The sequence below is a fragment of the Heteronotia binoei genome, chromosome 11 (genome assembly GCF_032191835.1).
Source record: "Heteronotia binoei isolate CCM8104 ecotype False Entrance Well chromosome 11, APGP_CSIRO_Hbin_v1, whole genome shotgun sequence".
In the NCBI taxonomy this organism is placed as follows: domain Eukaryota; kingdom Metazoa; phylum Chordata; class Lepidosauria; order Squamata; family Gekkonidae; genus Heteronotia; species Heteronotia binoei.
Genome location: NC_083233.1, coordinates 36145932 through 36168373, shown reverse-complemented (window position 1 = coordinate 36168373; position 22442 = coordinate 36145932). Strand labels below are relative to the sequence as shown.

The following is a 22442-nucleotide window of genomic DNA, read 5'->3' as shown; positions in this document are numbered from 1 at the left end:
TACTGGCAGAGGCAATCCACAGTCAGCTAAATTAAAATGCAACATCTGACCTGATGATAGCACAGATGTTTGCAGATAAAACCGAGTTATTACAGTCACTCAGATTCAGTGGCCAATGACATTAAGTAAAAAGAAGGAGTACGACAATATGAAGCATGGATGGTTGGATGATGGAGCATGAAACAGCAGCAAAACACCACAAATGCTTTGTCAGGGTTTTTTTTCCCAACATTCTTTTTGGTCACATTCATCCCTTGAAAGTAAATACCTAAAATAGAGACTATTTAGGCACACCTCCAGTTAATACCCAACTCAGATCTGCATAATTTCTGGCTGGAGAGGACTGGGAAAAGAAAATGGGCCTGGAGCAAGCCAGTCTCAGCAGGTCTTGTTGCACTACAATCTGGTACTGTGGAGCCACTAAACTAAGCATCACCAGCAGTGGGCTCACCTGTTGTTTCCTCCTACAAACTGGTGGCAGAGTGAGAAGGAACAACTGGTAAACTGATGCTGGTCATTGCTGCTGCCAAAGGATTTGAGCCAAGCAGCCAGGGTCATTGGCACAGATTCTGGGGCTTTGCTCTGTTTGCTCCTGTCCTCCAGTGACTCACCAGGAAACACCCCTGTAAGGTAAGTGGCCAGTCTACCCATGATTCTGATCCCGCTGCCCCCCCCAAACAGCCATGCAACATAAGCTGCCAAGGGCTTGACAAATCGTCCCATTTTTTTGCAATCCCAGGCAGGAAGCCAACATTTACTAACTTAGCACGGGTCACCATACATAACCAGCAGGTTCGTCTTGGCACAAATTGTGCATGCCTGATTTAATTCATACTGTTTGTCAAAGGAAGTGGGACTCTCTCTTTGGATGAATGAAAAACTGATTGCTCTTGGCATGTATGAATCCATCCTTCATCTCCGGCAACACACCACAGCCCCTTCCTACCAATGGGCCAATGAAAGCAATTAGCACTATTCCTCAGCAAAGGCGACACAAATTCTCCTTTAACAGGCAGTTGCAATAAATTCTGCCACTACAAATGAGAAGCTGCAAATTGATTTGCATGTAGTAACACTGGCAATAAACCTTCCTTGCTACATTCAATCTCACCCATCTGTTAACCAGAGAGAAAGTTTAGGATCTATTATTCCCAGAAAGGAACTTACCCAGCTGGACATCTATAACACTTGTCTGGTTCTCCGTCGGGTATAAAGGCTGCGGAGGTCTTTTCGTGACTAAAGCTAGAAAAGAAAAATGAGACAAAAGAGGAATGGGTAAAAAAAAATTGAGACAAATTGCAGGATAAGGAAGGGGGCTGTTAGGCAAATGACTGAATGTTTGTAGACACAATGGTGCAAAAACACTGATGATAATAACTCTGGAGGTAGCAACCTGCAGTAGCAAGTCTTCAGGCAGCTTTTGCCATCTGGGTAGGCAACTGGCTGTCCAAGGACTACGTTGGGATCTCAAAGCAATTTTGACTAGCCCCTGGCTTCTCATCCAGAGGTGTGTTAAACAATTTTTTCCCCACAGTTTCACTAGAAACTGTTTCAGTTTGTTTCACAGTTTCAGTTTGTAAGAAACAGAGACATATTTCTGGGTCTTGGCGTCTGTCTAATGTGGACTGGAGCAGCTGGCCATATCTACTATACACTAAGCAAAACCAGGCCAATTCTGTAGTTATATTTTAAATTAGGATTAAATGAAGGGACTGGACTTTTGCCGGCTTTGTAGAAATGCTGTTGGATAAAGGCATCCTTTGCAAATATCAAGCCAAAATTTCTTTATTTAGGATGAAGGAACGAAATCCTAATAATACACTCCAACTGTCCATGTTTTCTCAGCACAGTCCCAGTTTTCTGTATTTGGTACTGAAAAATCATTGTGCTGATCTTGTTCCTACCAGCAAGTATTATTCACTTACACTGTTCCTCCAACAAAACAACCTGTCCATCAGTGCCGGATTAAGCCCTGTGGAGGCCCCCAGGTGGACAAAATCTCAGGGACCCCCTTAAATTATCTCAGAGTCCAAGTGCCTGCCCCACTGGTGGTGGTCCCCACTGCAGCCTGCAGGCACCTTCTCAAAAGTCCCTTTGACAAAGCTGCAGGGGAAAGGCAGAGAGAGGCAAACTTGGCAACAAAATTCCAGCAGCAGCCACACCAGGCAAGTCGGGCAAAGAGCAGCTCAGTTGCTGGCTGTGCATGCAGGCTGGGAGAGCTGCAAGCAGGGGGAAAGCCAGCCCAGGGCCCCTAAAAGCGTGGGGGCCCATAGGCCAGTGCCTACTCGGCCTATTTGTTAATCCGACCCTGCTGTCCATTTTCAGAAGAGAGACTGATTAGTTCTCCCTTCTGCATGAGATTCCTATTTGTCTCCCATGCTTTTCTTGAGGGCCTGACGACTTTCCCAGGAACAACTTTTGGAGAGGAGGGTTGCAAGAAGAGGAGGGTCACAGAAAAGTCTGGCTCCGCAAAGTGCACCAATGGCTGGATACTATACCATATTCACTTGTGTGTGTGTGTGTGTGTGTGTGTGTGTGTATATATATATATATATATATATATATATATATATATATATATTTAGGAAGAGTTGCTAAGTTGCCTTTCTTTAGCTCCTTCCCCAGCATATATGAATGGAGAACTGCATCTTGTTTGTAATTTGCAGGCACATCAATGCATGCATATGAACGCTAATGGTGTCACACACAGCTTGCAACTGCTGAGGGATATTTTGCACTGTTGATAACCCATTGTGGGACAATTGTGCTATGAGCAAAAGAACAACCATCCAGCCTTCTGTTTTTTCAATCATTGGAGGACAAAGCGTACAGGCAGATGTAATGTTTCCCTTTGGTGGTGGGTTTCTAGGTTAGAGTACTGAGGCACCTATTCTCAGATTCATATAGTAAAGAAAAGTTGGCTTAAAACATCAGCCATTTATTTGTGAGGAGATAACTTTAATAATCAACTTAATAATCAACAACTTCAGCTAATAATGAAAAACTGGAAACTGAAAAGCTCTACCCAACTAAACTAAACTAAATTACACAAATATTTTTTTTAAAAAAACCCTGTTTTGTAACATCCATACACATATACAATAAATATACCACAGCAGTGGACTACAATCTTGATATGTAACAATGAGGACTGGGGCACTTGTTATAACAATCAGGGTATTACATATGTCTCATATTTATCTGTGAAATATGGTGGTGAGTACACCATTATCTTCAGTAATGTATGTTCTACATGTGTCTCTAATGTTTATCGACCTCATCACTAATTTTTTATCAGTATGGTTCACGTATGTCAAAAAGTGAGAACAAATCTCCACATAAGTTAGAAAGTTCCTAGTACAGAAATTTTGAACTAGCAGTTCTTGAGAAAGCGCAAATCTATATATGGTTGCCAACTCCAGCTTGGGAAAATTCCTGGATAGGGTTGCCAATCCCCAGTAAACCAAGTCAACTGGCTTCATGTATCCACAACACCTCTTTACAAATTGTAGCCAAATTGATATTCCTTTATAATAAAGTATGAAAAATGTTAACACGGTGATCTCCAAATTTTTCTCATGTAAATCAATACCACGGATATGTTCAGCAATGGACCATACAGTCTTTACATGAATCCACAGTCTTCAATAGCCATCTCTATAGGTCCCCCGTGCAAAGAATACAAAGATATCCATACTTCTAATATATGTTTCTATGGCACCATAGAGTTTTATACCAAAATGCTAGAGCATCCCCTCATGATGTGCCCGGTGTGATTACATCATTTCCATGTGACATCATTGCACCAAACATGCAAGGAAAGTCCCCCCGTCAGCAGCCAAGTAGGACCTGGCAACCCTAAGCACACTGTCTCTGTTCTAGAGTAGGCTGGGCCAACCGCTCATCATTCACTACGCTAAGTATTCCACTCTAGCACACCGGCAGGAACCATTGCACCCACAGGTGAGTGCTATACTTAGGATCACTGCTCTAGGCCATATTGCTTTAAAATTGCACTTAGCCAGCGGTCAGATGAGATCTAGTGCAATCTACTGTTCTCTCCAAATAAAATAAGATTCCAGTCTTTCCCCATGTTTGCTCTCGGGGTTAAAATGTGTGTTTGTTATTTTAGTTGAACAAAGACCTGCCATTTCAGATTCAAATAAGATATAATTGAAATAAATGTTCTCTGTTTACTCCACCGTCATCATGAAGGGATCTCCTAAGACATACGCTGTATATATACTGAATTTTAGTAGAGATCTGAATGAAAGCTAAATTGAAAATTCTATTTGTAGTTCAAAAAGCTCATTCCCAAGCTCAAATGCAACAACTGACCTTAAAGAAACACCAGGGCTACCAATGCAATTAAATTACTTCTAGATTAACCAAGGAGTAGAAAGTTGCTGGCAGGGAAAAAAATGATTTATTTTGCTAATGTGCTGAGACCTCTGAATGTCAGTAGAGAAAGAAGGAAGATCTGTCAATGCTACCTAATCATATACAGTTTGAGAATTTTTAAAAGCTGCAGGAGGGATGGTAGCACAATGACTAAAGCCCACTTCACTCCAATGGTCACTGTTACACGCCATCTTGAAGGACCAATTTGCAGAGCCTGGCCCTGACCACACAGCAAGCTCACTCCATGTAACAAATGATCAACAGCAATGTGGTCACTTGACTGACCCATCATGTGCTCAGATCAGTTTTTCAGAGCAAGATGACTCTGTCCATATGGTTCATTATGCAAACAAAACTAAGAGCTGGTTTAGAAATAGCGCACTTGCCACCAGGAGTAGTGTCGTCCTGGTGAGCTGTTACCTCCCCTCCACGTAAATGCCATTGGTGTGGATCACTAGTTGAGAAACTCATAATGTAGTGACCCAACTCACATGGTGAAGTGTTATGAATGGCATGCCCAAGGAGCTGAGAAACATATCCTAGAGGTGCTGATTTTTGCAGGCAGGTCTAATAGTTAGAATAGCTAGATGTTGTTCTTTTCACTGCAAGTTATATATTTGTATACCCATCAGTTCTGGCTGGTGTGGTCCAGTTATACCTATTTTTTTTCCTACTGTATACAGCACCCAATTGCTTTTGATCCCCCCCAACTACGTTATGGAATATTAATATGTATTACTTTATATACTGATTGCATTTATATACCACTCTTCTTCCACACATGTATATCCCACTTTTCTTCCACCATGGAAGTCAAAGCAGCATATAGGTTCCAAGTAGGTCTCCCTTCCAGTGTGAGGAAAAACCCCCTTAAAGAACATCGTAGTCACCAGCTTGGTTGCCAGAGCACCTGGAGAAGCAACTCACTCACGTCTGGCCAGAGAGTGTGGGTATGCCCAACCAGGCGCAGAAGGGACTTGAACAGTACCAGTAGCCATAATGCTACTAAAGCACTCGAAACCGGTAAAAGCGTGTCAGCCAGCAGAACAGATGGCTTCCCGTCATTCCGTGTGATGTCCATCTCAGACATGGAGTGGAAGAAGTTGCACCGCCAGGAGCTATCCAGGTGAACAGTTTGCAGCACTGACCATGGAATCCACTATGGGAGGCTAACACCACACACAGCTATCTTCCTACCATGCCAAACTCCATTCCAGCGAAGCGAACAGCCTATGTACTCGCCAGATGTCACCTTTACATGCAGCAATCAACTCATCCCAGGTGTAGACAACTGTCCAACCGCCACTGTCTTTGTCCAGCGAAACCCTAGACAAAAGACCAGTGCCAATAGAAGATGGAAGAAGAGAAAGACCATCTCCACCCTGAGCCAAGTGTCTTTGTGTAAACTGGGTGTTACCTTAGATAGCAATTTGGCCATCTATTGTCACCACCTCAGTTAAGTTCAACCACTCCTATGTACCTCCACCCCAGTAGTTTCACCCTTTCTTTCCCTTGACAGCTACCCTGGAGCATCCCACTTTGGCCCATTGTTACCTGTAGGTCCAATCAGGTAACCAGTGCCAAGACTTCATTGGCCAGGAGAAGGCAACCAATTAGGTGTCCCCTCCCAGCCAGCCATTGGCTACCGCACAAGTACAGCCCTTATGGTCACTGCGAAGCCTCCCCTTTTTCTGAGGTCATGCACCAGCTGACCACTTTCCTCCTCCCTCATTCCGCCCATCCCCTGAGGGCTCAAGGTAGTCCTTATAACCTGTGGACTAGCTACCCACAGGTGTGCTTCTAGCAGTATCCCAATTCCGCTGTCTAGATCCATCCCCAATTCTAAGGCCAAGTTTCGGGTCCCCTTTCCCTCATCCTCGCTCGTCGCCATTGGAGCCTTCCTTGAAGACTACGATCGGCAATTATCACCCTGTTCGTCTACCCATGTGTTTCTCTATGTCTCTCTAATTTTCTTAGGACGGTATGTATGATTTTATGAGTATTTTATCCTGTGTGTGTGATCTATACTTTCTAGAATAAATTCAAATTGCTTTTACCTAATTAGTGTCTCTGGCATATTTGAGCAATAGTTTCTGGACGTGGAGCTTGTATACACAGACTCTTATCCCTTTTAAAGTCAAGTGCCCACCTGTCAATTCCCCAACCTCGGTTTTGAGGGCATTTCGGCTTACACCAGGCACTGACATACAGCTGCCATTTTCAGTGGCAGGCCTGTGTTTTTTATAAGGTGAAGTTCTTGCCTAAGTACAACTTGAATTCAAGGTCTAATGATATCTTACCATACTTTAAACAAAATAAATATAAAACATACTCCCTGAACAACCCAACTAGGTCTAGGGCTGCTATCTACCCGCTTTGAGCAGGCGACCCTCTGCCAAAACACACCCCATTCCTCAATGGTGCTCAAATGAGTGGCAGGAGAGAATCAGAGGGGGAAAGGATGTCATTGATGCATTGGCAACACTTCTAGTTAAAAAACATCCCCAACCTTCCAGGATTTTGCTGATCTCTATGGTAAGGTGTTGACATTGTCCTTTTTCACATGCTCCATCCCCAAAGTTTCCCATGGGTTCCAGGTTATGTGCCTGGCAACCCTAACTAGAATTTTACATCCTCAAGTTGTATGTTCCAAAAAGTCTACAGTAAATTGAGACAAACAGACAAAAAACAGCAGATGCTGAGGGAATGGGTATAACAGCAGGTCACTGCACTGCCACAGGAGTGATAGACAAGAGCTGCCAAGGACATTCGTTGTATATATATATTTTCCATTTGACATTTGTTCAAATTCTGCTTTCCCTTACACTCTCATTCTCCTCATGAAAACTTTGTCAATAAATAATAAGCTAGGGAAAAAGTCAAGAATCACTGGACCAGAAGTACATAAATTGATGTATAACCTAATATCAATCATTTTATTTAAAGCAATTCTTTGGAGAAATCTTTTGTTGCTTTGTCTAGACTGACTGTAGAGATTACACACAGGCTTATTTCCTTCCCCTAATGCTACTGGCTGGGGGGTCATGGTGGTAATGTTATAAGTAGAGGCACTGTCTGATAACAGTCATTTTTCTATAATTTCTGCAGCTTTTTCCTTCTGTACGAACACTTGTAGAAGATGCAGTCTGGAAAGCAGTGGATGGATCTGGTTTTTAAAAGAAAGGATCAATTGAAGTTGCCGGCTTTTTAACACCACCATATTTGAGTATGTTATGAAATACCTTAGTGCTCCAGAGGTGGATAGGTTACTCCTCATTCCTTGGCCTGTAATGGAAAACCTCTAGTATATTCCAATATGAAACAAAAGGTAATTACATTCACAGAATAGGCTGACTGCTGTTACTTTGACTTTTGCGTGGTCTGGCTCCAAACCCCACTGTATGCCTTCATGCACATGTGAGTAAACCTTCTGAGGTTCTCAGAAGAGATTGATTCCGCTCTCATTCTAAGTTCAAATTGGATTTGGGCTCAGATAACCAGGCAACTTGCCCAAACTGAAGCAAATAGCTTTTTTTCATCCAAGTCCAGTTCTGAATCTTGGAATGATTTAGGAACCCTGTTAACTCTCACAACCACACCCCAGCACCAAGTGTACCAGGCTGTTGGTATCAGCTACTGACTCAGAATGATGCTGGCAGAGGCAGCGTCCCTCCAAGAGTTGTGTCAGTCAAAGTTCAGGGGTCTAATTTCCCATAAACACATACCTAACACTTTCAGCGCTGCCAATTTCCAGGTGGTGCCTGGGGTTCTCCTAGAATTACAACTTACTGTAGAGGAAATGGTGGCTTTGGAGAGTGAACTCTATGGAATCAAATCTCCACTGAGCTCCTTCCCCTTCCTCTGGCTTGGGAAATCCCTGGAGATTTGGAGGTGGAGCTTGTGGAGGGCACCAAACTTCATTTGTCTGAAGATACAAATATTCTGCTTGTGGTGTTCAATCTATGATAGCCCATAAAAAAAGCTAAAGGTAGTCCCCTGGGCAAGCACCAGTTGTAAAATGCTTTCACAGAGCAAGTGATCAGAGAACCAAAAAGATGGCTGAAATAACTAATCTGAAACTGAAGGGAATGTACAGATTCTTTTGAAAGTGCTATGAAGACATGAACACCACCAATTAAAGGATTCCTGAGAGCAGAAGTTGGGAAATACCTTTGTCTGCAGCTACTGCCATTCAGAGTTGACACTACTAAGCTACACAGCCCAGCAGAAAATAGATTCAACGTAAAGCAGAGTTTGGCAGAGTTATCAGATACTACAAATTTGGATTTGTAGTTATCAGATGATAGACAGGCATGTGTAAACCAGCCTTCAAGTGTAACAATTCAGGAAAGTTTAAAGTGCATAGAAAAAATTTCCTTCAATAGCATTTGGCCTAGGGCTCTGCTAGGGGTAGCTGAACTCATTTCACCCACTATATATAGGTAGCATCTCAAATACAACTCTCTGAGGACCCCATAGGAGAGCTGTTTTTTTATATATATATAAATGAACTGTATTCTCCTAAACTTCCCATTACCTTCATTTTTCTTTCAGGTATTTTCTCGGGGCCTAAGAAGAAAAAGTGAGAAGCAGAGTTTTTCTAGCGGCAACATTTAAAAAATAACTATCCAGAGACCCAACTGAATTCCTGGCTCTACAACTAAGTTAATGATGGATGTTTGCCCAAAAATGTCAGATTCTCCGTTGGCCAGACGATGATAGGATTGAGCCAGAAAGATGCACATAAATATTAGGCAGAGAGGAAACACAGCCCTGCAGGCTCACTGTTGGCTCAGGAATGGAGGAAATTCTTTGCAATTCGTTGCCTGCTTGAATTACAGCTTTTTTAAATGGCATGAAATGCTTTCACGGAGCAAGTGATCAGAGAACCACAAATAACTAATCTGAAACTGAAGGGAACGTACAGATTCTTTTGAAAGTGCTATGAAGACATGAACAGCTTTGCTCTGGAACAGCACTCAGAAGGCTGTCAGGGGTTTCTCGGGGGAAAGATTAATTATGTTGGATCAGATTCTTAGAAAGAAAGTTTGCCCTCTGCCACTGATCTTTGCGATACACAGAAGGGCCAGAAACATGCAGGGAGCAGACATTGAATGGAGATGATGAGGACAAGTAGCCTAGACAGTGCCCTGAGTGAATCTAGGCACACTATAAAAAATATACCCCTAAATCTTGTATTATGTGCAGCAGTTCTTGTGGCCAACAGAACTACTACTGGTCCACTCTTTGTTCCCTAAAATACACAAGCACAGAGAAGCGTGCAGGTCAGGAATATACACAAATTGAATCCCTAGCCTACAACACTTCCCCTAATCCTCTGCAACACATGTAGGCTGCATGGTAAGTGTCTGTGGGTTCAGCAGACCCTTAAGTGTTTCACACCCTTAAGCAGTTACTCTCAGTCCATTTTTAACTGTATTAACCTGAACCTGCTTAAAGACCTAAATCTGTCACAAATTTACTGGCATCAAGGCCTAAACCTATCACAAATTCATTGGAACCTGGCCTAAATCTGTCACAAATTCATTGGAATCTAGGCCTAAATCTGTCACAAATTCATTGGAATCTAGGTCTGTGGATTGCCACTATCTCAGATGCTGTTGTTGCCATGCATTTGTTTCACCATGCACAGAAACATGGAACTTAAGAGCAGAAACTCTGAATAACCATTGTATATTTATATATAGCCATAAAACTCCACCCATAATGAAGAGGGACAGCAGCTCAGTGGTACAGCACCAGCGTTGCCTGCCCGAGGTCCCAAGTTCAACCCCTGCCATCTCCAATTAAAGGATTTTGGAGAGTAGAAGTTGGAAAATACCTTTGTCTGCAGCTACTGCCATTCAGAGTTGACACTACTAAGCTACACAGCCCAGCAGAAAATAGATTCAACATAAAGCAGCCTCATATGAACGACAAGTTTGGATTACTGCCTGGCACCTCCAATTACTGGATCTCAGGTAGCACATATTGAGAGAGACCTTTCTCTGCCTGAAATCCACGGCCAGTCAGAATAGATAACGCCATGCTAGAGAGATCAATGCTCTGTCTCTAGACAAGGCAGTTTCATAAGCGCAATGTGCCTATTGACTTCGGCGAGTCAGGATTCTACCACTCTGCACAAGTGTTTGCAGGGCAGTAGAAAGCATGGTAAATACAACAGTATACAACTCTGAATGCATGACAAAAACATAATTTTTATCCCAAAAGTGGATGACCCTGATTTCTATTATTCTCTGTATTGTGTTAATAACTGACAACACAAGGTGTAATGAATAATAGATTGCTGTAGGTACTGCTGGTAGGTTGTCATTTTGCTATTGAAAAATCAAGCTGGGCCTTACAGAAGGAATCCAAAATGAAGGACAGCTAAATTATGAGAACTGACAACAGAACTGAGGGGTGGGAGGGGACGCAGCAGGAAAAAAAATGTTTTATTTCCTTCCCCGGTACAAAGAAACGCCAGCTCCTGGCACTGTTTCCCCATTAATCAACAGAAGGCATCTCCTACCAGTTATTCAAGAGCCTGGCATCCACTTTGACAGCAGATCTTGTAAGTTTGAATAGCATCCGCTGGGGCGAAATCATGGCATGCCAAAACTTTTTGCGGAAGTTAATTCATATCCCAAAGTCAATTCTATGTTCACTTCCAGCTCAAAAATAGATACTCTGACAACACATCTTCAGTACCCCCTTTCCAAGCATCCTGATAATGTCACTGATACTGTTCTGCCTATCATGATATCCCAACTAACTGGGCAAAGGGTGGGGGAGGGCAAAGCTTGGTGTTCGTTACAGAAAGAACCATCTAGGATTTGATAACACAGGTCAAGATTTTAAAATTCCTTTGAGGATTACATACATTGTGTGCATAAAGTTCTATCAAGTTACAGCCAACTTATTTTTTAAGTAATGATACTGATTTGGCTATAGATTATGATTTACTTTGGGCCCTGGTTTTGGAATTCTTTGGAATGATTTCTTTTTTGCCTAATAGAACAGATTATAGGCTATTTTTCAATTCTTAATACTTAGCATGTACTAGGTACTGTTTTTGTAAATTGTTTGTTCTATGCACTCAATGGTCTAAATTACACCTTTGTATGTTAGATTTATTTTTTAGTATTTATTTTCCCTATGCTCCCTTTGCATTGGATTAGCACTTATACTGATTTCATCTTTTCATTGTGCTCCTGAACCCCTCTTATTTCTTTATTTTTTCCTGTAAAATCCTTTATATATTCAATAAACTATTTTCTTAAGTTACAGCTGATTCATGGCAATTCCATAGGATTTTCAAAGCAAGAGATTAACCAAAGTTGTTTGCCATTGCCTTCTTCTGCATTATGACCCTGAGAATTCCTTGGTGGTCTCCCATCCAAATATTAAACCAGGGCCAATGCTGCCTAGCTTCCAAGTGATTTCAAATGGTGATCTAAAGAGGTTTTCAGAGATACCTCAAAAGATCAGTACTCATTTTGCCATAAGAGAATCCTGAGATATGTATTAAAACTGCATGAGCCCCAAAACTTCCATCTGAATACCATTTTACATCCTGCACCCACAACCCCGCTGCCAAATGCCAGAGGGCTTAAGCTTCTTCATGACTGCATCCCCAGTCTATTCAAAAGGATCTCATGTGGGCATAAACCATGCAAAGCTTCTTTTTAGAGAAGAGTTGCTCCTAAGTGATAAGTTCTCCTTTCTCTCTGCATGAATGGATAAAGAACATGGGTATCTAAACATGGGTATCTATGCATGCTTTGTACATAAACACATGTTTTCTCTGCTGGAATAAGGGTAATCTGTTGGAATGGGCAGGTACACTATCTGGGGCAATAAGCACTAAGTATATTGTACAGTATTTAGTCTACCCTAGAGGTTTCAGCCAGCCTTGAATAACAGGAAGGCAACTCACATTTTATATTATACTTCTACCATCTGAAACAGTGTGGCACAGGAAGACTCCATGCTGATGTTAGTCCAAACTGGGCATTTCTGCATGACAGCAACCTCTGCTTTCTCACAACAGACACCCTGTGAGGTGGGTGGGGTTGAGAGGGCTCTTACAGCAGCTGCCCTTTCAAAGAAAATCTCTGTGAGAGCTATGGCTGACCCAAGGCCATTCCAGCAGGTGCATGTGGAGGAGTGGGGAATCAAACCTAGTTCTCCCAGATAAGAGTCCACACATAACCACTACACCAAACAGGTAATATAGTAGCAGACACCTCTGCAATTTTAAAAGCTCATTTACTGCCTGAATGAAAATTTCATTTTAGTTAATGAACTAAGAAGATGTTCTCCACGGAACAGAAGGAGCAAAATGCTGGGGGGTGGGGGTGGGGACTGGCATCAGGCTGATCCTGGTGATGTCATTTCCGGCACGAATCTTACAGTGGCATTCTGACAGTGTGATGCCACTTTCCTGTGAACCTGGAAGTGATGCTGCAGCGTCAGCAAAACACCAATTATGTCCCCATCCCAGAGTTGGCTAGCAACCTAGTTTCCCCAAGAGATCTCCTTCAGTTCAAAATATAAAATTAATATGTGGACAGGTCAAACAGCTTTATAGGCACAGATGATTTAGGTTCTTTATTGGTGGAAGCAGGTCTGTTTATTTATTATATTTTAAGTATTTAATTCCCCCTCCCACATATCACTGTCCTGCAGTGGCATACCTAGCCTATTTGACGCCTGGGGTAGATAATTTTTTGACACCCCCCCCTCCTCTGCACCAGGAGAGGTTGTCCTAAAAGTATGCTGGTCCCATACCATGTAAGGCTTCATCAGCAATAGAGCCTCCTTTTTCCATGCATTTGCAGTAATGCTATGAAACAAGCTAAAGGGAAACACTGCACATGTCAAGCTTCCATGATTATCAAATCAATTATGTAATTCCATTATTTTCAGATGTTTAAAAGACTTAATTGTCATCGAAAACACCAGGAGCAATAGGGGATGAGGAAGGGGGGGGGGAGGAAAAGGAAGAAACAATACAAGTATGAGGCAACAAAACCTACTGACCAAAAAAAAAAAAAAAAAAGGAAAGGAAAGGAATTTCATGGATGGGTAAATGCATTGACAAAGCTACATTAAATCTCACTGCTCATTTTGTCCCTGTTATAACACAGTGATATTATTAATTTTTTAAAAAACCAGCATTGTAAGGCAATCAAAACTATGCTTAAATAATTCAGTCTGTTGTTTGTGGGACTTGGGGGGGGGGACAGAAATTATCAAGAAATGTGTGGAAAAGAGGGAGAGAAATTAAGATAGGGAAAGGTGGTTCTATTTTGCTGCAATACCCACAGCAAACCCTAACAACTTTCCAAGATCTGACTGAGCTGGGGGAAAGGAAAGGAAAGGAAAGGAAAGGAAAGGAAAGGAAAGGAAAGGAAAGGAAAGGAAAGGAAAGGAAAGGAAAGGAAAGGAAAGGAAAGGAAAGGAAAGGAAAGGAAGAAAGAAAGAAAGAAAGAAAGGCTAGACTATTGGAGAAAATGACCTGCAGGTTGACAATTACTGTAGCAGCTATCAGTGCATTAGCTTGGTTGCATAATCTGTTAAGCAAGTTTGTTTCAGTCTTGGAGAAAGGGAAGTCTCACCAATGTGTGTACTTTACTATGCTCAGACTTCCCTGGATCCCAGTGGCCACAGTCAGAACTGCATTTTAAAAAATAAAAGGAAAGAAATTTGGCTGGATGCAACATGACGCTGGCTACAAGGGTCCCCTTCAAGGGCCTTCCTCAAGCTGCACTCAGGGAAGATCACACACACACACACACACCCATCCTGCCCTTGGTACACCACTGCTGTCCTGAATTAGTGTTGCAGAAGGGTAGAAAAACCACCACAATGGAACAGAATATATTACATTCAGGGAAGAAAGAGTATGTGTTTTTTAAAAAGTTTTCCAAAACCTTTTTAAAATAAAAAATGGGCTTTTAACCATCTCATGCAATAATGCATAATAGTTGTGTCCTTCCATGTTGGCCTTACTCCCCACATATTTCATATCATCTAGCAATGTACACCTTTGCCAGGATTTAACCTAAAGTATGTTTTGAATCAGACTGCCATATTGAAAGTCAGCTATAAAATTAATACTGAAAAGGTGAGAGTCAGCTTAAGTGGTTGATTCTGGGGGGCGGGGGGGGGAATGCTGCATTGTTGCATATTCTGACTGATTTGGTAGCAATTTGGCATTCAGGAGATTGAGCTGCCTTTCCTCTCCTCACACAGCAATATCAACCTGACAAAATGATTACGCCTGCATCCGTCATTTGATATAGCTGAAATAAAGTCACTGTAACACAGAGCTGTCAGTGGATAAATGTCTCTGGCTTTGAAAATAAACATCTCACACTTATTTTCCATAAAACGTCTCAGCATTCAGCTGGGAGTGAGAGAGACATCATTATCCTGTGACAAAGTTCTGTTCTATTTGGAATTATTTGCTCAAGTTGGAAATACATCACTTGTCTGCAGCAATTGGAGAGCATAATGACTTGCGGCATTAGATTCCCTGTCCTACTGCATCTTGCTAACTTTGCATTAAGCCTTCCATCTTTTCTCTCATCTTGGGATGGAAGGAGCTAAAACTCTCTCTCTCTTGATGGCTTAGCAGATAAATAAATTCTGTTACGCATGGTCCCCTAGGCTGGGTAGAATTCTCTTCTGCTGGGGTTGGGAGCTCACAGTGCTACCAGAAATGGTTTTCAGATAAGACATTGGTCTCTGCATACCCATGAGATTCATACTGAAAGCAAAGTCTGTGGCCCTTAGAACAAAGTTTGACTCCAGTGGCAGCTTTAAGTCCAACTAAGTTTTTACTCAAGGTATAAACTTCCGTGGGCAAGCACACTTTTTCAGATACCTTATGCCCAGAATTAAACTTTTGTTGGGCTTAAAAGTGCCACTGAACTTGAACTTTGTTCTGCTGCTTCAGACCAACACAGCTACCCATCTGAATCTATCTTTGTGGCCATTAGTTATAGATGCTCTGGAGCAGATCCATAAATGGTGTGGGAATACAGGCTATTCACATGGCAAGTTGAAGGAGTGGGCTATGAACTCAATCCTCTCTGCGCTATACCATGCTCTAATCATTGCAGTGATAAAGGGGCCTACCCTACAGGCACAGCTTCTTATACATGTAGTGTTGCCAACCTCCAGGTGGTACCTGGTGATCTCCCCCTATTACAGTTTCTAGCTGTCATCTCCAGAGGATCAAGATCCAGTTCCCCTGGAGAAAATGGCTGCTTTGGAGAATGGACTCCGTGGCATTATACCCTGCTGAGGTCCCTCCCCTCCCCTCCCCAAACCCTGCCCTCTTCAGATTCTACTCCCCAAAGCTCCAGGTATTTCCCAACCAGATCTGGAAATCCTATGTGCAGGAAGAAAGATATGTAGATTGAGACCTGCTCTTATCCCCATGCACAACCAAAACACAACTAAGCTGTGTGAGAACAAGTAATGTAGTTGCAGACACCGCTGCAATTTTAACAGCTCATTTACATGAACAGGTATGTACTCTCTACCCAACAAGCCAGTGGGTTTTTAAACTTTGGCTGGTTTGGAGCTGTGGATTGTAGGCTGTAGCTGTTTTGATGTCAGTCTTGTCTCAGAGAAAACCTAGAAAAAGGGTTTCTTGGAAAGAGATTAAGATACTAACTGCTGCTAATAAATGTTATTTTAAAAATGTCAGCGAGATCTACCTTGTACCATAAAAATGGTTCATTACTGTCTGAATCAAAATTTCACTTTAGTTAATGAACTGAGAAGATGTTTTACATAGCAGATGCACCATTTCATCTACCACTCTAAATACTTGCCTTTGCACTTTGAGTCGAGCAAAAAGGTTTGAAGTTACCCTTCATTTCAAGGAGATCTGCAAAGCACATTTTATGATTTTAAAAAATCTCTTAGCTTTCTTAATTCCCCCCATCCCTTTCGTTTTATAAAAAAGTAACAAAGTAGTGACGGATGAAGCAAAAGGCCATCATCCATCCTGAAGGGACAGCAAGAAACTTTGCATGCAAATGAAAGCTATCATTCTTATCAACCTGACAGCCAGAGCACCAAAAGTCTACAGCCTACAACCAATTAATATTCCACGGCCAATGAGATCACTTGTGTAATGCCTATTACGCCACTATATGAGTCCTGTAACCAATATTAGCAGAGATTGGATTTGGTGGGGAATTCAAGCATCATTTTCCTATGAACTTGGGTCATCAAACTTAATTAAAACATGATTTGTAATTGAATTACAATGGATAATGAGTGGCATATTAAAAAGAGATCTAAAATAGCAGTAATAAGGATGAGTATATGTCCCTTGCTCAAGTCTTTTACTGATCCAGAGTTTATCTCTCAGCTACATTTGGTTTTGCCCTCATGCAGTCTTAACAGGAAAGTTTCTAAAAAGCAGTTCAGGAATTGGATCATGCACAGTGGGTGGCGCTTTGAGCTCCTGTATTTGCCTCTTTTGTTTCACCTCATGCACATTGCTAAAACAACGCACTAACAAAAAAAAATTACAAATAAATGCACAATCATATCATAATTGTTTGGCAATGTTTTATCCAAGTGCATTAATAACATAAAGAGGGGGGAAAGATGCACAACAGCTAAATAAAATGAGAGCTGCAGCAAATGACACGTGTTGAATTGAGTATAACACAAAAATGCCTCTCTTCCAAACAATGAAGAATTCCAATGCTTTGGCTTCATTTTGAAAGCCATTAATTCAGAAGTCCAAAATCTAGGAAGAAATTTAGATGAAGAAGTTTAAAAGCTTCCCTAGTAATTTGTTTGGCCTCATCCAGCCAAGGTTAAGTACATCGGAGTTCCATTTGTTTACAATGGGATAATTGTTACTTAGGTCATTTATACTCCACCTTTCTCTCCAATGAGGATCCAAAGCAATGTACATCATTCTCCTCTCCTCTGTTTTACCCTCACTACAACCCTGTAAAATAGGCTAGGCTAAGAGTGTGACTGGCACAAGGTCACCCAACAAGTTTCCATGACAGAATAAGGATTTGAACCTACAATTTGTCTGAGTATAAGGCACTGGGATCTTGTGGAAGAGCACATGAATTTGAATACACCTGGTCCCAGGTTCAATCCCTGGCACCTTGGGCAAAGGATCTTGAGCAACCAGGGCTTTTTTTGTAGCAGGAACCCCTTTGCATATTAGGTCACACACACCTGATGTAGCCAGTCCTTTAAGACCTTACTGGGCTCTAATTACAGGACCTACTGTAAGCACTTGGAGAATTGGCTACATCAGGGGTGTATGACCTAATATGCAAAGGAGTTCCAGCCACAAAAAAAGCCCTGGTTGCTTGAGATCCTTTGCCCACAAAAAAAGGCCATGTGAGTAGCAAATGTAGGGAAATAATATTTTCTGCCTGATACCCTAGAGAAGGTACAATCTGAGACCCAGTTGAGGAGGGAAAACCTTGCCTCAGGTACTAGAGTAACCAAGGAAGGAGACAGGACCAATATTCTCCCTAATTTCTCCCTGCCCGCCCACCCCCCAAGCAGAGCAGTTCACACCCTGGGCAGAATATAACGGCTGTAATCTTAAAATGGGCAATGGGCAGTGCAAGACTCTGCATGGCTCCAGACTGCTGCTGAGCAGAGCTTTCTGTGTTAATGAATGGCTGCTCACGTGCACAGCTTAAAGGGAACACAGGATGGGACCTCAAACTGTGTCTCCATGCAAAGCATAATTACTTCTTCTGATATACATCAATAGTTCTTCTTGACTTATGCCGATGAAAGAGGACCCAATCAGAAAGTCTGCTGGGGGCACAAACGCTGTCCCCTGTCCAGATGATGGAGTACTTGCAGAGGCAGGATTAGCTTGATGAAAGAACCACTTTACTGTTTTTGTACGTGTGAATGGCTTACATTCACTCTTAGGTGGTACTGTAAAGTTGGTGATGCTATCAAAAAGGTAAAGGTAGTCTCCTGTGCAAGCAGCAGTCATTTCTGACTCTGGGGTGACGTCACATCATGATGTTTTCATGGCAGACTTTTAACGGAGTGGCTTGCCATCGCCTTCCCCAGTCATCTACACTCCCTGCCCCCCGCAAGCTGGATACTCATTTTACCGACCTCGGAAGGATGGAAGGCTAGCAGATATACTGCTATCATAGCAGCTCTAAATTCCATCAACATGTTTATCCTATATCCAAGTGGCTGAGGGATGTTGTATGTGACTCCCTGATTCCTTTTATCTTCAGGGCAGACTTATCAGGAGGGTCACTGTGATTGTCACCAAGGTCATCAAGTTCTTGGCAGAACAGGGATTGAAGAAAGAGGCCAGCACTAAAACTCCTGCCCCTGTCTGCCGTAGAGCAGCTTTGCCTCTATTGATACCAACTCAGAGAACAAACAGTGTGTCTCTAAGGACAAAGTGCACTGTGTGTTGTACGCCCATCAGAATTTCTGCACTCCTTTCCTCACATTTGGCAAGTTTTATGTAAACAGAATTCCCTGTTATCCCTGCTTCTGGTTAAGCCAAAAGTTTTGAGTGGCCTCCAAGCACACTGAGATACAGGCAAATATTATTTGAGATTGGAATCTATGTCATCCTCACCACAATCTACAGGTGTGTTTTGCTGGAGCAGAGAAATAATGTTGAGTCTCAGGTGTTTGATAAGTTACAGCAATCTGTTTGCGCATTTATGAGCAGCTCAGCCAGAGCAGCAGGAAGACCAAATCCCAAACAAATTTAAGATTAAAACAGTCCCCTAGGCATTTTAACAGACTCCTCATCAGGGTATAAGTCTTCAGAGTAATTCTTTACTCTTCGATCCAGATAAAGCTATTTCTTCAGGGGGAAAAAAGCTCAAGGAAAGCAAGAAAATCCTTCCTTTTTCTTCAACAATGACATCTAAACAGGCATTTCACTTTTGAGCGAGCAAATTAACTCCTCGTTCTATATGGACTGTGGCATATAAAACCAGAATGAAAAGGAACTTCTTTCTAGAAGTCAAATGCACTTGCACACATTGTGAAATACTGCTAGAATTGGCCAGACCCAAGGGTGTCCCCCGGGGTAAAGATTTAGTGGTACTCTGATCTGGTCACAATGGCCAGATCACAACCAGTTTAGGTTACTAGAATGGATTGGTGATGGGATTACCTTTGAAAAATGTTCAGGAACTGCAAAGATTCTAGCTGGAACCTGCTAAGGGTCCTATATTGCCCTAGGAAACTGCATTGGCAGCCAGTTTCTTTCAGGGACTAACAGAAAATACTGGCTTGGAGAATCAGGATGCTCGAGAGACTGCTCCAACAATTCACACATGCCTGGGAATCAGGATCTTTAGCGATGGATGTTCTGCACTGCATGCCTGCATTAAGGGAATCCAAACCTTTCACAGCCTCCAGGTGGGATTACAGCTCATCTCCAAACTACAGAGAAAAGTTGCCCCAGGGAAAAGGGATGCTATGGAGGGTGGACTCTATGGCAATGTAATTCTTTCCTGAATTATCTCCTGCTATCGACTCCAGCTTTATGTGACACAAAAAATGTGTGATTATGCATCCTCTGATGGTCTGATCTGTTGTGGAACTCTTTCCTGTCCATGCAATTGTTAGCACTTCACCATGGAGCAGCATGAGCAGTTTTCTCTTCCAAACCACTGCCTGAAATTTTATAAACAATCAATGCTGGTGTTGACTCCTGGGGGGGGGGGGGACCTTGCTTTCCCTAGCACCTGCTCACCCCTCCCAAAAGTCAAGGGTGCTTCTGCCATCCCTAGCAATTGCTGTTCCATTCCTAAAGAGGATTGTCTTGCATTCCAAGAAACCTGACAAGAGGTCCACGGCCGAACCCCATGGGTCCTCATGGAAGATGTACACAAGAACCAGATTGTTGTTTTATTTTTGTAAAAAAAAGATTTATAAAGTGTATTTCAATTTCTACTAATACAAAAATTTGTTCTACAACCAACACATTTCTCAAAGATCAAGCAGTAAGAAAGCAAGAAAACTAACACTTTCAGAGCCTGCGTTAGATGGCACAAACCTTAATTTCATAGTCAAAGGCCAAGGCTCAGGCATTCTCTATGTTGCTAGCAACTGCAATTCAAGCAGTCAAAGTTTCAGGCCTTTGGCTTGTCAAAATCCTAGCTAGTCTTTCTTCTTCAGGGTCTTAGCTTAATTACATTTTTTTGGCCCAGCAACATCAGGTGATGATTACATCCAATCAGAACACATTTTCTGGAGAAGCTTCTAGAAGATTACCTCATTCCACTCCCATCACATGGATCACTAATCACCCAGCTTCTGTCTCTGGCCCTGAAGATGATAAGCGCTATACAGGCCAAGAGACCAATTGGTAACACTTGCAGGATGGCCCAGGCCCCTTACAGTTCACATTAACCATTGAGGGGAGGCCATGGATGTTTAGTCTCACACTGATGGCATCTAACAGACCACAAGGATTGCTATTTACTTCGCACCTTGAAACAAGGCTGCAGAGCAGCTGGGAGTGCCACATACTTTCAAGTGCCACAGCCCCTGCATTCCTTGGGGTGTTAGACAGTTAGAGTAATTTTAATCAAAGAGCATCCAGCTCTGGCTCTCTGTTCAAACAACCCTGCTTGCAGGCTTTGCTAGTTTCTTCAAGATTGGCTGTGTGATGTGCGTGCAAGCGTCTCTCTAATCTGCATCTCAATAGGCATCAGGCAACTTTGCTTTCTGAAACAAGACACAGACTTTTTCCCCCCAGTAGGAATTTGGGTTTTTATTATACAAGGAGAAAGGAAAAAAGTATGTTCTATATATCAAAGCAGACATAATTCCATCTCACAATCCCCCCTACTAGAATTAAACAGGCTCGAATGAAATGTCAAGATGTGGAAGATGTAACTGAAACTTTTCCCTGTCTCAGAAAATAGATGGAATTGGGGTTCATATGGATTATCCACAACATATGTTTGTATTGGATTTATGCCAGTTTCAGTCTCCTGTAATCTCACTCTTGTCTCCTCATCAAGTCATAGTCCACTTGTGGCCACTCCTAGGTTTTCAAAGCAAGAGACATTCAGAGATGGTTTGCCATTGCCTACCTCTGCATAGTCATCCCAGACTTCCTCTCAGGTTTCCCATCCAAATACTCACCAGGACTGACCCTACCTAGCTTCTGAGATCTGGCAAGATCAGGCTATCCCTATCAAATAATCTGGAAAGTATAGTTTAAAGCCCTGACCTGGATCACTCAGGTTACCCGTATCTCATCAGATCTCAGAAGCTAAGCAGGGTTGGCCTTGGTCTGTACTTGGATGGGGGACCACCAAGGAATACCAGGGTTGTGATGCAGAGGGAGGCAATAGCAAACCACCTCTGCATGTCTCTTTCCTTGAAAGCCCCATGGGGTTACCATGTCAGCTCTGACTAGGTGCTAAACAGGTGCTAAACATTGTGTAAGAGATCTTTACCTTCTGTAGAGGGGGTTCAAATTGTCACTCTGCCATGAAACTTGTCAGGTGATTGGAAACACAGGTTGGATCTGCAGTCCCCACCAAATGTCCTGAGTAACAGTCATAATATCTTGCAGGTTCTCCTCAGTTCCCCCCTCCCCAATGCAATGCCCAATTTGGATCAATACTGTGGCATATACAAAGAACTTCAGTTTTCCCACCATAACCTTTTCTTGATATGAAGCAATTCTGTACGGGGTGTTATTTGTTCTGTTGGGAAACAAGTATAAGTGCATGCTCTGAGCAGCTGCAGGTTAGGAAAAGCACATGAGGTGAGGAGGCTGAAGTTCTTTCTGCACACAAGCCGTAGTTGTAATCTGTACCAGGCACTGCAGATGGGAAAGCTGACGACAACCCAAAACACATATGATATGTTAGGTCACAAGGTGAGGACTCAACCAGTCAACATTTTCAGCCTCACCTAGCTAAAAGAAATATACATATAATATAAATAAATAAATATAAAAACTCCTGCTGAATAGTTACATGCATTAGAATAGAACAAACTCTTATATC

The 22442-nt window shown here is 42.3% G+C and overlaps 1 protein-coding gene across 4 annotated transcripts in view; it reads right to left on the bottom strand.

Moving 5' to 3' along the window:
- IL1RAPL2 (interleukin 1 receptor accessory protein like 2) overlaps nt 1-22442 on the bottom strand; it is a 684727-nt gene that overhangs the window by 151502 nt on the left and 510783 nt on the right. For all 4 annotated transcript variants that reach the window (XM_060250072.1, XM_060250071.1, XM_060250070.1 and 1 more), the window contains one exon: nt 1168-1242. In XM_060250072.1, the coding sequence (XP_060106055.1) occupies nt 1168-1242 (75 nt within the window). The remainder of the gene's footprint in view (nt 1-1167; nt 1243-22442) is intronic.